This window comes from Nematolebias whitei, chromosome 12 (genome assembly GCF_014905685.2).
Source record: "Nematolebias whitei isolate Nwh7 chromosome 12, NemWhi1, whole genome shotgun sequence".
Classification (NCBI taxonomy): Eukaryota; Metazoa; Chordata; class Actinopteri; order Cyprinodontiformes; family Rivulidae; genus Nematolebias; species Nematolebias whitei.
In genome coordinates, this window is record NC_056509.1 from 49,585,872 (window position 1) to 49,600,399 (window position 14,528).

The window sequence follows — 14,528 nt, forward strand, 5'->3', positions numbered from 1 at the left end:
ATATAAATATGTATGTGTATATATATATATATATATATATATATATATATATATATATATATATGCACACATACATACATACACACAACTTCAAAATAACATAAATTCTCAACCTGTACTAAAAACAGTTTCAGCGTCTCAGCGCCACCAGCTGGTGAGAGGTGGTGACGTCAATTTGAACCCCGCCCACTGGAACTGGTACTGAAAGCATAATGGAAACGCAACCTGTACCGTACCGAGTAGAGTAGAGCTGTGCTGTACCGGTACTACAGGTACTAATGGAAAAGGGGCATTAGTTGCAGTAATTCAGAAAAACAAAACAGCAGTTGTCCAGAATCTGTGGGCCAAAGTTCGAAAAAAAGCCCTTCTGACACACACACACATGCAGACTCACACACACACACACACAGAGAAAGAGGAGGAGGAGGAAAGCGGCAAACTGACATTCACCACATTGAAGACCAGAACAGCATGCACCATTCCAGCGATCTGCCACCCAAACACAACCAAACACGTAGCAGAAGCAAGAGAAAACAAGGTGCCAGAATGAACATTGACGCCACTTTTTACACACCGCCCACCTCATTTAACCGGAAGTGACGTTCCTATAGCAATGTAGATTTCTACTGACCCTTTCCAAAATATTAGAATATCATGGAAAAGTTGTTTAACTTCCATAATTCCATCCAAAAAGTTAATAGACGATAGATTCAGGGCCCACAATTTAAACAATTTCAAGTATTTATTTTTTTGTTTTTACATAATTTGTGCTTCCAGCTCATGAAACCCACGAAAACAGGATTTCAAAAAAATTAGAATACTGTGAAGACATCAGTCCACACTACTTCTCAGTTTTTGCAGAAAACAAAGAAAGAAATTAGGATCACAACAAATCAATCAAACTATGGTACTTTCAAAACAATGTGTCAATCTTCAATAGTTGGTTGTGAATCCCTTTGTCTTAATCTCTGCCTCGATGTGACATTGACACAATCAGCCTGTGGCATTGACTGGGAGTTATGGAAGCCCAGATTTCCTTGATGCTTGCCATCAGCTCTTCTTTGTTGTTGGGTCTGGTGCCCCTCATTTTCCTCTTGAGTATACCCCATAGATTCTCAATGGGGTTTATGTCCGGCCAGTTGGCTGGCCAGTCGAGCACTGTGGCATGGGCATCAAACCAGGTTTTGGTGCTTCTGGCAGCATGGGCAGGGACCAGTTCCTGCTGGAAGATGAAATCTGCATCTCCATACAGATCCTCAGCAGAAGGAATCATAAAGTCCTCTAAAACATTCTGGTAGACTGTTGCAGTGACCTTGGATTTAAGAAAGAGTTTACCAACACCTGCACCGGACATTGCATCCCAAATCTTGACTGACTGTGGATGTTTCACACTGGACCTCAAGCAGTATGGGCTCTGTTCCTCACCCTTCTTCCTCCAAACCCTTGGGCCTTGATTTCTGAATGAAAGGCACAATTTCGGAAAAGAGGACCGATGAACCAAACAGTTGTAGTCCATCTCCTGGATGAGTCTGAATGTGGTGGTTTTTGAACCTGTGACTCCGCCTTATTCCACTCTTTCTGGATCTCTGACAGATTCTGGATCTTCTCTGTTCGATAATCCGCTGAAGCCCACGGTCAACTCTTTTGCTGGTGCATCTTCTCCTGCCACATTTTGACCTTCCACTAGACTTTCCATTGATGTGCTTGGACACAGCGCTCTGTGAACAGTCAGCCTCCTTAGCTATGAACTTTTGTGGCTTCCCCATCCTATGGAGGGTATCAATGATGGTCTTCTGGACAGTTGTTATGTCTGCAGTCTTCCCCATATTGAACCGAACTGAGAAAATTGATTCAAACTGAAGCAATTTAATGATGCCTGGGGAAACCTGTGTAGGTGCTTTGAGTTTAGTAGATGATTAGTGTCACACTCAGTTTAAAACATTCATGTCCTGCAACATTTAGGCTGATTTCTCCACAGTATTATAATTTTTTTAAATCCTGTTTTCGTGGGTTTCATGAGCTGGAAGCCCAAATTATGTAAAAATAAACAAATAAATTCTTGAAATAATTTAAATTGTGGGCACTGAATCTATCATCTATTAAAATTTAACTTTTTGAATGGAATTATGGACGTTAAACAACTTTTCCATGATATTCTAATTTTTTGGAAAGGGTCTGTATACTGCTACAAAGTTAAAAGTGACAGATGACTTCTGCCACTTCAAAACTTTAGACCAAAAGCTAAAGGCTCCAGTCTTGAACTTCATAAAGAGAAAACTGAGACAACTAACAGAAATAAAATAACAAAACCACTAGTTTCTAGTGGGGGTGAGACATTGAAACCCACAGTTACTAGTGAGGGTGAATTGAACTAACAATGCTAACATAAACATCACCAATCTGTTTGTTTGATTTCTAACCTTTTTGTGCACCAATTCCTTAAGAGATTGTTGAGCTAGACTGAAGTCCAAGTTGTTTTAGCATCTATTTCGATTGTTGTGGGTTAAATGGTTGCTAAGTTTTGTTGTGAAGCCACATTGTGAAAGGGATGCTCAAACACTGTTTATAGCTACACCCCTTTATGAGTTCTACTTAGGAAAACTTACCAGAGTAACAAATTCTCTTATGGATTCTCCCCAAAAAGTGTATAAAGATAACAGCTATTTCATCAATGGAGAATCACTCCTTATTATAGCATTCCACCACCTTTGATCTAAAGTATTTTTGAATCTTTGTTGTTTATCACAATCAGTAGTCAAACGTAAAATCGTATACTTTAAAACTTGAAGTTACATTTTTAATGAAGTACATTTTTATTCAGTTTTGTTAAATGAAGGAAATGTTTTAAGAAAGATTTTAAACATTTTAATTTAGGCTCTGTCCTCTTCATTTTCCTACTTTACTATATTAAAAAACTTTATGAGATGCATCAGTAATAATCAGTCTAAGGTCCAGATGTCATCTGGGTGTGCCACCACCATAATGACATCTGGCCCTTTCATGCCTTCTGTTGATCCAGTCCTTGGTACTTTTTCCCATGACATCAGAACTTTCTCCATCCTGGTTCATCCTTGAGATACGAGTATTCACTGGGAATGCTGCATCATCTTCATTCTATGGTGCCAACTGGTGGCATCTACCACAGGATACCTTCATTCTGACACCTGCTTGGATCGCTAAGGTGTCAACTACCTGTTTGCTTTGCTGACAGGACCGTTGTTTCGCTTTGCTTTGGATCGAGTGTTTCCACTCTGGATCTATTGCTCTGCCTACTGGATTGTTGTTTTTACCTCAGTGCTACTAAGGATGGCACATGACTGACTGGTTGGAACTTCTTCAAAGACTAAGCATTCTCTTTGGAATATGCTCAGTCAGGTCATCTGGACAGTTTCTTTTTTGTAAAAAGACTTTTCGCCCTCTATCCGGAGGGCTTCATCATTCTGAGGAGTCCCAAGTAAACTGAGAAACTGTCCAGATGACCTGACTGAGCATTATTGGATTTGGTACCTGGATGATTGAGTATGAACTTTGATGTATTTGGAATATAATTCCTGTTTTCTTCATTGACCTAGGAGGGTGTCATCGGACATCTCTTAACTTTGTTCTTCAAAACTTAGTCCACAGTGATTACCAAGGTGCCAAGGCCAGCCCCATCGAAGTTTCTTCTGATAGATCATAGATTTGGCTTGTAGTGACTCAATGGCCATCTGGACTGGCATCAACTCTCTAGTTGGGGACTATGTAGCATGAAGTTGAACTCTTGTAACTATGACCCCTGATAGGGTCATTTTCCAGACTCACCATGAATTGTGTTCTTTAAAGTTGCATTTGCCCTAAATAATGTGTGGTGTTTTTCTAACGTTTACTGTCCTTGGACGCAGAGTCAACTGCAGTCTGACTAATGTTTACCTTTTTTTTCCTATGTTCCTAAGAAATAATAAACAAATCATTAATAAAGTTTGTTTTATGTGGTTAACAAATGTGAACATAAATAATTTTGATTATTGTTTCCAATCATAATGAAATTGTGTGAAATTGTATAATGTGTTTAACATATTTCCTTCTCCAGTTTTTCAGAAGGTAGTTTTTCCTTGAAGAGACACCTGTTGAAAGCTCTTTGAGCTGGAGCTGTTTGCTTCAGAGGGAGGTCGTAATGTTCCTGAGTAGTCAAAACATCTTCTGAGAGCTGTTGTTTTTACACAAAGTTTCTTTGTGTGACAAAACAGTTCGTCTTCGGCTCAGAACCGGAGAGAATTCGTCTTGGACTCCTGAACCTGACTGGTTTGACTTTGGACCCTGATCCTGATGTAGTCTGATGTCCACTCCTCATTTATTCTTGAGCAGCCAAACACACTGCCCGGCCAAAAAAAAAAGTCACCACCTGGATTTAAGTAAGCAAATAGGTACGAGCCTCCTGTTAGATAATTACTGCATGGGTGATTATTTTTCAGCAGCAACAAGTTCCCAACTGGTGCAATGAGTTGCTTCTCATTTCTTAAACAACCATGTGGAAAGACTCATGGCGTGGTCGTGGAAAAGATGTCAGTCTGTTTGAGAAGGGTCAAATCATTGGCATGCATCAAGCAGAGAAAACTTCTAAGGAGATTGTAGAAACTACTAAAATTGGGTTAAGAACTGTCCAACACATTAATAAAAACTGGAAGGATAGTGGGGACCCATCGTCTTCCAGGAAGAAATGTGGCCAGAAAAAAATCCTGAATGATCGTGATCATTGATCACTTAAACATTTGGTGAAATCAAATGGAAGAAAAACACCAGCAGCACTCAGGGCTATGTTTAATTGTGAAAGTAAGAACATTTCCACACACACAATGTGAAGGAACTCAAGGGACTGGGACTGAACAGCTGTGTAGCCTTAAGAAAACCACTAACCAGTGAGGCTAACTGGGAAAAAAAAGGCTTCAATTTGCTAGGGAGCATAAAGATTGGACTCTGGAGCAATGAAAGAAGGTCATGTGGTCTGATGAGTCCAGATTGACCCTATTCCAGAGTGATGGGCGCATCAGGGTAAGAAGAGAGGCAGGAGAAGTGATGCACCCATCATGACTAGTGCCTAGTCATCAATGTTTTATTTATTTTTTTCATTTAGCCTTTATTTATCCAGGTAGTCTCATTGAGCCACGAGAAATCATTTTCAAGAGAGACCTGTTTAGGGAGAAGATGTGGGTTAAGGGCCTTGCTCGTGGGCCCAGAGTGGGGCGAATGAGGGTGGGAGAAAGTGTGGGTACTTCACCTATCCCACCCACATTTTTGATGTTGTCGGTACCGGGGCGTGAACTGGCGATCTTCCGGTCACAGCCCACCTTCTCTAACCTCTGCGCCACCCCTCCCAATGCAAGATCTTGGTGAAAAATTAATGCAACACTGGATGGAAACAGATCTTGTGACATTGCAGAAGCTTTTCAAAACAATGCCAAAGCAAATGCATGCCGTAATCAAAGCTAAAGGCGGTCCAACAAAATATTAGTGTGTGACCTTTTTCTGGGGGGGGGGGGGGGGGGGGCGACCTTTTTTTTGCCAGGCAGTGTATGTTGCTTGATTACAGCTTGTTAATTTTTTTTAAAGTTAAATCACTACAGAAAATAAAAAATTTTCTCACTGCCAGGCTTACATTCTCGTCTTGAAGTCTAAGCCGGCTGAAGGTTGCGATGGGTGGCACACCTCCTCATCAGCTGTGGCCCTCACCAACCCCTGAAGTTGTCACAGTGACTTTCCACTACCTTGGGCAGTTCCTGGCAAGTCCTCCTTGTGGTATAACTAGGTGTTATCCACCAGCAGAACCCCAGAAAGACGAGTGATCTGGTGCCCTCCACACTGACCCAGGAAGGAGCACAAACCTGGTGACATGATGCCTTGGTCTGGTTATGCCATTTTAGGAGATGCAACTTGGTAAATCATTTCCTGGCTTTCAGTGATAATAAATAACTTATCTAATTACATTAAATAACTTATTTTAACCAAAATCCAAAGCAAACTATTTATTAAAATAGTCAAACTTTGTCTAAATTTGTGCGTGTATAAAAACCAAAATAATTCCTGCTCAAAAAGTTAATTTTGCTTTAGATAAGAGAATTAAGTCTTGATTGATTCATTATTATTGTTTGTTTATTATTGTTGTTGATTCTTAGTTTGATTATTTTTGTAATAAAATTTTAAAGACAGCTTTGGTCTCTTCATTCAGATGAATATTAATTTGTTATGGGACTCCCTTTAATTAACAAATTCTACTTCAGTGACTGAGTTCAACAAAGATGCTTTGTCTGTCTCCTCACCTCTCCCTTCTCCAAGGACATGGACATGTGACAGAACCTCAACCGAGCTTATGATGAACATCACCTCTTATCTGGACAATGGCTGGGGGGGGGGCTCTGGACTATGCTACAACTTTCCCTTAAAAATTAAATGTTTTCACCGCCTATATGTTCATGTATCACGTCTATTTATGTTGCTTTGCTGTGGTAGTTTTTTTTTTGATGGCTCAAATCGTGCCCTGTCTAGGACACGGTGTGAGAGATCTTTTTTTATACCGTCTCTCCTCATGTTTTCTTCCCTTTTCTCATCTAAGCAAAAACATTCTGAATAAGAAAAGGCCGCACTTTTTATAGTTGCAGCTTTGTGCACTCCGCCCACCTTTCGGACGACTGTACGTACATGTTCTCATTGTATCTCGGTGCAATGATAAAGTTTATTCTGATTCTGAGTTCTGATTATGAAAGGGTGAATGTATTACCGGTAGTTAAGTTAAGTTGTAGTTGGTCTGAACAGCTTGTGCCCCACTTTAACAAGTGCTAAATAAATAAAAACAAGTGGAGTGGAGAAAGTGTCACCCTTCTAACTCCATCTCACTTCGTAAATGCTACACTCAAATAAGCCACTCTGATGATGCAAGAAGATCTTTCAACCCAGTTTTACTCATTGCAACGGGGGGGCAGAGTTAACACACAGGCTTACACAGATGTTATATTAAAGCTCTGGTCATAAGGTCTGCCTATGGACAGTATAAATAAGTATTTTTTTTATAATGCTTATCAGACAGAGACAAGGTTAAGACAACCTGTGCTTTCCAGCTTAGAGGACTTGGAGTTTATCAGGTGTGCAGGCTCCGTGCTCCTGCAGGCTCCTCTCTGTTCAGACAAAACAACATTAATACATACATACATTAATTTAACATTAGTAAGTGATAACATCCATGACCTTTACCTAAATTCCCCTGACAGTTCGGGTTTATAAATGTTTGAGTTTAAAGTGAAACGGGTTTGGGATTAAATATGTTTGGGGAAAAAAAACAAGTGGCAATCAGATGATGATTAATCCAGCAGTCATTCTTGTGCTGATTTTCAGGGCTGTGCTTCCTGGAAGTGGTATTTCCCATTCCACTATGCTCCCTTTGCCTCTGACTTCAAAGACATCAAAGAGATGTTCTCAGAGTTTGAGAAAGACACTAAACCGGTAAGGAGGATTAGTTCTGGTTCTGATTGTTGTTGGCCATTGTGAAAATGGTTAAACTGTAGTTGGATATGTGTATACAGCACAATACAGACCTGACCTGTTTGTTTGGTGCAGTTTAAGCCTCTGGAGCAGCTGATGGGAGTGTTTCCTGCCGCCAGTGGTAACTTCCTGCCGAAAACATGGAGGAACCTTATGATCAGCCCGGTGAGTCGTAGTCACCGAACCAAACCTTCTCAGACCACAGAGTGAAGTGAAACAAACTGATGCAACATCGTTTGAATATATTTTCACTCTCTGTTGAACATTTGTTTGATTCAGGATTCTTCCATCATCGATTTTTACCCCGATGACTTTGCCATTGACCTAAACGGGAAGAAATACGCCTGGCAGGGTGAGCCTGCCTCTTCAGAAAACTGTTAAATTATCATTTGTCAGATAAAACATCAACTTTAGTTTTGTGCAGTTAAGCAGATCATCTGAATATATTAAACCTTTCATCTGGTTTAAAAATCTAGGTAAAGGGATTGTTGGCATACAAACCTGTTGTTTAGTTTGTATATTCATAAATAGACCCTTTGTTCTACTTTTGAAAGAACATAAAATGGATTACATTTGTAGTTATTTACTTATTCTCATGATGTCCGTGCTGAAAGAATAAAGGCAGCAAATACTGTGAGAACTTTCAGAATGTCTTAAAACCAAACTGCCATCCATCCATCCATCCATTTTCTTCCGCTTATCCGGGGTCGGGTCGCGGGGGTAGCAGCCTAAGTAGGGAGGCCCAGACTTCCCTCTCCCCAGCCACTTGGGCCAGCTCTTCCGGGGGGAATCCCAAGGCGTTCCCAGGCCAGCCGAGAAACGTAGTCCCTCCAGCGTGTCCTGGGTCTTCCCCTGGGCCTCCTTCCGGTGGGACGTGTCCGGAACACCTCACCAGGGAGGCGTCCAGAAGGCATCCTAAACAGATGCCTAAGCCACCTCAACTGGCTCCTCTCGATGTGGAGAAGCAGCGGCTCTACTCCGAGTCCCTCCCGGATGATCGAGCTTCTCACCCTGTCTCTAAGGGAGAGCTCAGACACCCTGCGGAGAAAACTCATTTCGGCCGCTTGTATCCGAGATCTCATTCTTTCGGTCACAACCCAAAGCTCGTGACCATAGATGAGGGTAGGAACGTAGATCGATCGGTAAATTGAGAGCTTCGCCTTTTGACTCAGCTCTCTCTTCACCACGACAGACCTGTACAGCGCCCGCTTCACTGCAGACGCTGCACCTATCCGCCTATCGATCTCACGCTCCATTTTTCCCTCATTCGTGAACAAGACCCCAAGATACTTGAACTCCTCCACTTGGGGTAGGACCTCCTCCCTGACCCAGAGAGGGCACTCTACCCTTTTCCGGCTCAAGACCATGGCCTCGGATTTGGAGGAACTGATCTTCATCCCGGCCGCATCGCATTCGGCTGTGAACCTCTCCAGTGAAAGCTGTAGATCACGATCTGATGAAGCCAATAAGACCACATCATCTGCAAAAAGCAGAGACGCAATTCTGAGGCCACCAAAACGGATCCCCTCAACACCTTGGCTGCGCCTAGAAATTCTGTCTATAAAAGTTATGAACAGAATCGGTGACAAAGGGCAACCTTGGCGGAGTCCAACTCTCACCGGGAACAAGCCCGACTTACTGCCGGCGATGCGGACCAGGCTCTGACACCGGTCATACAGGGACCTAACAGCCCGTATCAAAGGGCCTGGTACCCCATACTCCCAGAGTACCCCCCACAGGGCCCCCCGAGGGACGCGGTCGAAAGCCTTCTCCAAGTCCACAAAGCACATGTAGACTGGTTGGGCAAACTCCCACGCACCCTCCAGGACCCTGCTGAGAGTGTAGAGCTGGTCCAGTGTTCCACGGCCAGGACGAAAACCGCACTGTTCCTCCTGAATCCGAGGTTCGACTATCCGACGGACCCTCCTCTCCAGAATCCCCGAATAGACCTTACCAGGGAGGCTTAAGAGCGTGATTCCCCTGTAGTTGGAACACACTCTACGGTCCCCCTTTTTGAATAGGGGGACCACCACCCCGGTCTGCCAATCCAGGGGAACTTCCCCCGATGTCCACACAACATTGCAGAGTTGTGTAAGCCAACACAACCCTACAACATCCAGAGCCTTAAGGAACTCTGGGCGGATCTCATCCACCCCTGGGGCCCTGCCACCGAGGAGCTTTTTAACCACCTCGGTGACCTCAGCACCAGAGATTGGAGGGCCCGACCCAGAGTCCCCAGGCTCCGCTTCCTCAGTGGAAGACGTGCCGGTGGGATTGAGGAGGTCTTCAAAGTATTCCGCCCACCGACCCACAACATCCTGAGTTGAGGTCAGCAGCAAACCACTCCCACTATAAACAGTGTTGGTGGCATACCGCTTCCCCCCCCTGAGACGCTGGATGGTGGACCAGAAACGTCTCGAAGCCGTGCGGAAGTCGTTCTCCATGGCCTCTCCGAACTCCTCCCATGCCCGAGTTTTTGCCTCAGCAACCACCCGAGCCGCATGTCGCTTGGACTGCCGGTACCCATCAGCTGCTTCCGGGGTCCCACAGGCCAAAAAGGCCCGATAGGACTCCTTCTTCAGCCTGACAGCATCCCTCACCGACGGTGTCCACCATCGGGTTCGAGGGTTGCCGCCCCGACAGGCACCGACAACCTTGCGGCCGCAGCTCTGGTAAGCCGCCTCGACAATAGAGGCACGAAACATGGTCCACTCAGACTCAATGTCCCCCACCTCCCTTGGAACATGTTCAAAGTTCTCCCGGAGGTGGGAGTTGAAACTCCGTCTCACAGGAGACTCTGCCAGACGTTCCCAGCAAACCCTCACAATACGTTTGGGCCTACCAGGTCTGACCGGCATCCTCCCCCACCATCGGAGCCAACTCACCACCAGGTAGTGATCAGTTGACAGCTCCGCCCCTCTCTTCACCCGAGTGTCCAAGACATGTGGCCGCAGATCAGATGAGACGATGACAAAGTCGATCATCGAACTGCGGCCTAGGGTGTCCTGGTGCCAAGAGCACATATGGACACCCTTATGCTTGAACAAGGTGTTCGTTATTGACAATCCATGACGAGCACAGAAGTCCAACAACAGAACACCACTCTGGTTCAGATCAGGGGGGCCGTTCCTCCCAACCACACCCCTCCAGGTCTCACTGTCATTGCCCACATGAGCATTGAAGTCCCCCAGCAGAACAAGGGAGTCCCCAGAAGGTGCACTTTCCAGTACCCCCTCTAAGGACTCCAGAAAGGGTGGATAATCTGAACTGCCGTTTGGTGCATAAGCACAAACGACAGTCAGAACCCGTCCCCCCACACGTAGGCGGAGAGAGGCCACCCTCTCATTCACGGGGGTGAACCCCAATACACAGGCACCAAGTTGGGGGGCAATTAGTACGCCCACGCCTGCTCGGCGCCTCTCACCAGGGGCAACTCCAGAGTGGAAGAGTGTCTAGCCCCTCTCAAGGAAACTGGTTCCAGAGCCCGAGCCATGTGTAGAGGTGAGTCCGACTATTTCTAGCCGGAACCTCTCAGCCTCACACACCAGCTCAGGCTCCTTCCCCACCAGTGAGGTGACATTCCACGTCCCAATAGCCAGCTTCTGTAGCCGAGGATCAGACCGCCAGGGTCCCCGCCCTCGGCCACCACCCATCCCACATTGCACCCGACCCCTTTGGCCCCTCCCACAGGTGGTGAGCCCATAGGAAGGGGGACCCACGTCTCCTCTTCGGGCTGTGCCTGGCTGAGCTCCATGGGTAAAAGCCCGGCCACCAGGCGCTCGCCCACGTGCCCCACCTCCAGGCCTGGCTCCAGAGTGGGGCCCCGGTGACCCACGTCCGGGCAAGGGAACACTAGGTCCATTTGTGTTTTTCATCATAGGGGTGTGTTTGGGCTGCACTTTGTCTGGTCCCTCACCTAGGACCTGTCTGCCATGGGTGACCCTACTAGGGGCATAAAGCCCCTGACAGCATAGCTCCTAGGATCATTGGGACACTCAAACCCCTCCACCACGGTAAGGTGGCAGCCCAGGGAGGGGAAAAAAACCAAACTGCACTTTTCTAAAATTCCGAATGATATTCAGCAGCTTAAGAAAATATCCAGATTCCCTTCAAAAAGTATTCCAAACTCCCTTCAGAAGATAGTCCAAACTCCCTTCAGAAGGTAGTCCAGACTCCCTTCAGAAGGTAGACTTTTTTTTTTTTTCCAATTCAGTTTCTTTCTTAGTTCCAAGTCCCAACTTACGTCGTCTCAGGGCACTGAACAAGAACATTCACATACATCATAGAAGCCAATTAGTAAAAGTTCTCTATGTAAGGAAGCAGAAAATACATAGTTCACATGTGACGTAACATCAGGGGCATTTCCGGTTCGTCCTCTATGTTGTAAGGCTGCCTCTAGCAGCAGGTACAGATACATTCATTCAACCTTTATTTAGACAGGTAAATCCCACTGAGCCTCCAGGACTCATTTGGTATGGTATGGTATGGTATAAAGTTTATTCATTTTAAAACAACAAAACAAAACAATTCCATAAACTTTAAAAAAAATACAAGAAATTTAAAATGAAAGGCAGCAGAAAGAAGAAAAAATCTCATATCTGCCCCTTTTTTCAAACAATTTGTTCAATGATTATAATCTTCAAGTAACAGAACAAAATGAATAACTCTATTTTTTGTAACTCTAATGCAATACACACTAAGCTACTTCATTTTTATTTTATTTTTTTAACAATTCAACTTTGATCTTTTTCTTAAATGTACACATTGACTTGGCATTTTTAACATCACTCTCTAGACCATTCCACAATCCAATTCCTTGGATTGAGGTAGACCTTCCCTTCAGACTAGTTCTGAATTTTGGTTTGACAAATATCTCTATCCCCTTAAGTTTATAACAACTTTGCCTCTTAATATCCTGATACATGCTCCATAATCCAGGTAGAAAAATCCCCCAAAAAGTTCAATCTGGTCCTCTGGACATTCAAAAAACAAGAAAAAAAAAAAGTAGAAACGTTTCGTCTCTCATCCGAGAGACTTCGTCAGTCTGAGGTGCTGTATTCAGCTCAGTCTCTTAAATAGCACCTTCTCAGAGTGGATCAACCAGTTTGCTGCTGACAACCAAAACCAGCTGATCACATGATCAAGAAGGACCATCAGCCTAACAATGGATCATTAGCACCTGATGGCTGTTTACTGTTCACAGAGGGCTGAGTGATACTAGCAATCACAGCATTGTAAGAGGGGGACAGTTGAACCTAGAGGCTCCGCCCCTGTTTAATGATGGACGATTTCTTTTCACAAAGATGGCCTCCTTTACTCCTCTCTCAAGCCATCGTTCCTCTCTGTCCAGGATGTGAACATCTTCATCCCTGAAAGAGTGACCTCTGGCCTGGAGATGAGTGTAGACCTCATGTTTCTGCCTATAATATTGATATGTGAAGTAGGTTGACTGCAGGCACAGTTTCAAGAGTTGACGTCGGTCAGCGGGCACCGGGCAAGCAAGATCCTTCAGAAGGCACAGACCCAGCTGCTGAATGAACGGGTGAGACAGACCAATTTTACTATTGAGGCCTTGAAGGCCAAAGAAGAGCACATTAAACAGAAACTAACAACGTGTCTAGATCAGACCACACTTCAGCAAGTGTTGGACTGTACAGATCAGGCACGCTTAGCACAGCATGTCAAGTCCAAGACTCGACAACAAAACAAGTTTAACGTACTAATAACTCATCAACAACATCACTATTCCAATAACAACACATTCAGTGTAGGACAACACTCCAGTAGTCAGTTACATGCCAGGGAGACAGAGAAGTGGGTGAAGAATTTATCTGACAGACAGCTCACCCAGCCGGAGACAGAGATTCTTGCCAGGGGACTGAACTTTGCGGTTGCACCAAGTAGAATTCCTCTGGTGGAGATGATCACAGCTACTGAGTCAGCCATCCGTAACAACAAAATTTATAAGGGTGAAGCAGAACAGCTCAGAATCAAAGTTTCAGCCTGCCTCAGCAATGCCAAACCACCACCTTCCAACATCAGTAGAGAGGAGAGGGATGCACTCACCACTCTTAGCAAGGACAAAAACATCATCATTCTCCCAGCAGACAAAGGAAGGTGCACAGTGATTTTGAACCAGAAAGACTATCATGAGAAAGTTATGACACTCCTTAGTGACTTAAACACTTATGAACCTCTGAAAAGAGATCCAGGAAGTGGTTACAAGAAGAAGTTAATAGATTGCCTGAAAATTTTGGAGCAGGACAAGGCTATTGACCGTATTCTGTACCACAGACTGTACCCAGGGGAGGCCACACCTAGTCTGTATGGTTTACCTAAAATCCACAAACAAGGTGTACCTTTAAGACCAATTGTTAGTATGATTAACTCTGTCACTTACAATGTTTCCAAATATCTGGCGTCTGTACTCATCCCTTTAGTTGGCAGCTCAGAACACCACATACAGAACACCATGGACTTTGTGGATAAGGTGAGGGATGTCATCGTGGAGACTGATGAAACAATGGTCTCTTTTGATGTCACATCACTCTTTACGTGCATTCCTGTTGATGATGCAGTAGAGGTGGTCAGTTTAAAATTAACATCAGACACCACTCTGAGCAGCAGGACCACGCTTTCTACAGAACAACTGTGTCAACTCTTGAAACTGTGCCTGCAGTCAACCTACTTCACATATGGGGAGCAATATTATAGGCAGAAACATGGGTGTGCTATGGGGTCTCCAGTTTCTCCTATTGTTGCCAACCTGTACATGGAGGAGGTAGAAAAGAGAGCCTTGACGTCCTTTTCAGGGACACCACCAAGTCATTGGTTCAGGTATGTTGACGACACCTGGGTTAAAATCAAATCTCAGGAAGTCCAACATTTTACTGACCACATCAACTCTGTGGATAAATACATCAAGTTCACACGAGAAGATGTAAAAAATGGCAGGTTGGCTTTCTTGGACTGTGAGGTCTCAGTCTCTGATAGAGGACATTTGCAAACTGAGGTGTACC

General features: G+C 44.5%; 1 protein-coding gene across 1 annotated transcript in view; it reads left to right on the plus strand.

Moving 5' to 3' along the window:
- xrn2 (5'-3' exoribonuclease 2) overlaps nt 1–14,528 on the plus strand; it is a gene marked incomplete in the record, with an annotated part of 147,199 nt that overhangs the window by 83,595 nt on the left and 49,076 nt on the right. The window contains 3 exon segments of the mRNA XM_037686039.1: nt 7,363–7,470; nt 7,585–7,674; nt 7,789–7,861. Coding sequence (XP_037541967.1) covers nt 7,363–7,470; nt 7,585–7,674; nt 7,789–7,861 — 271 coding nt within the window.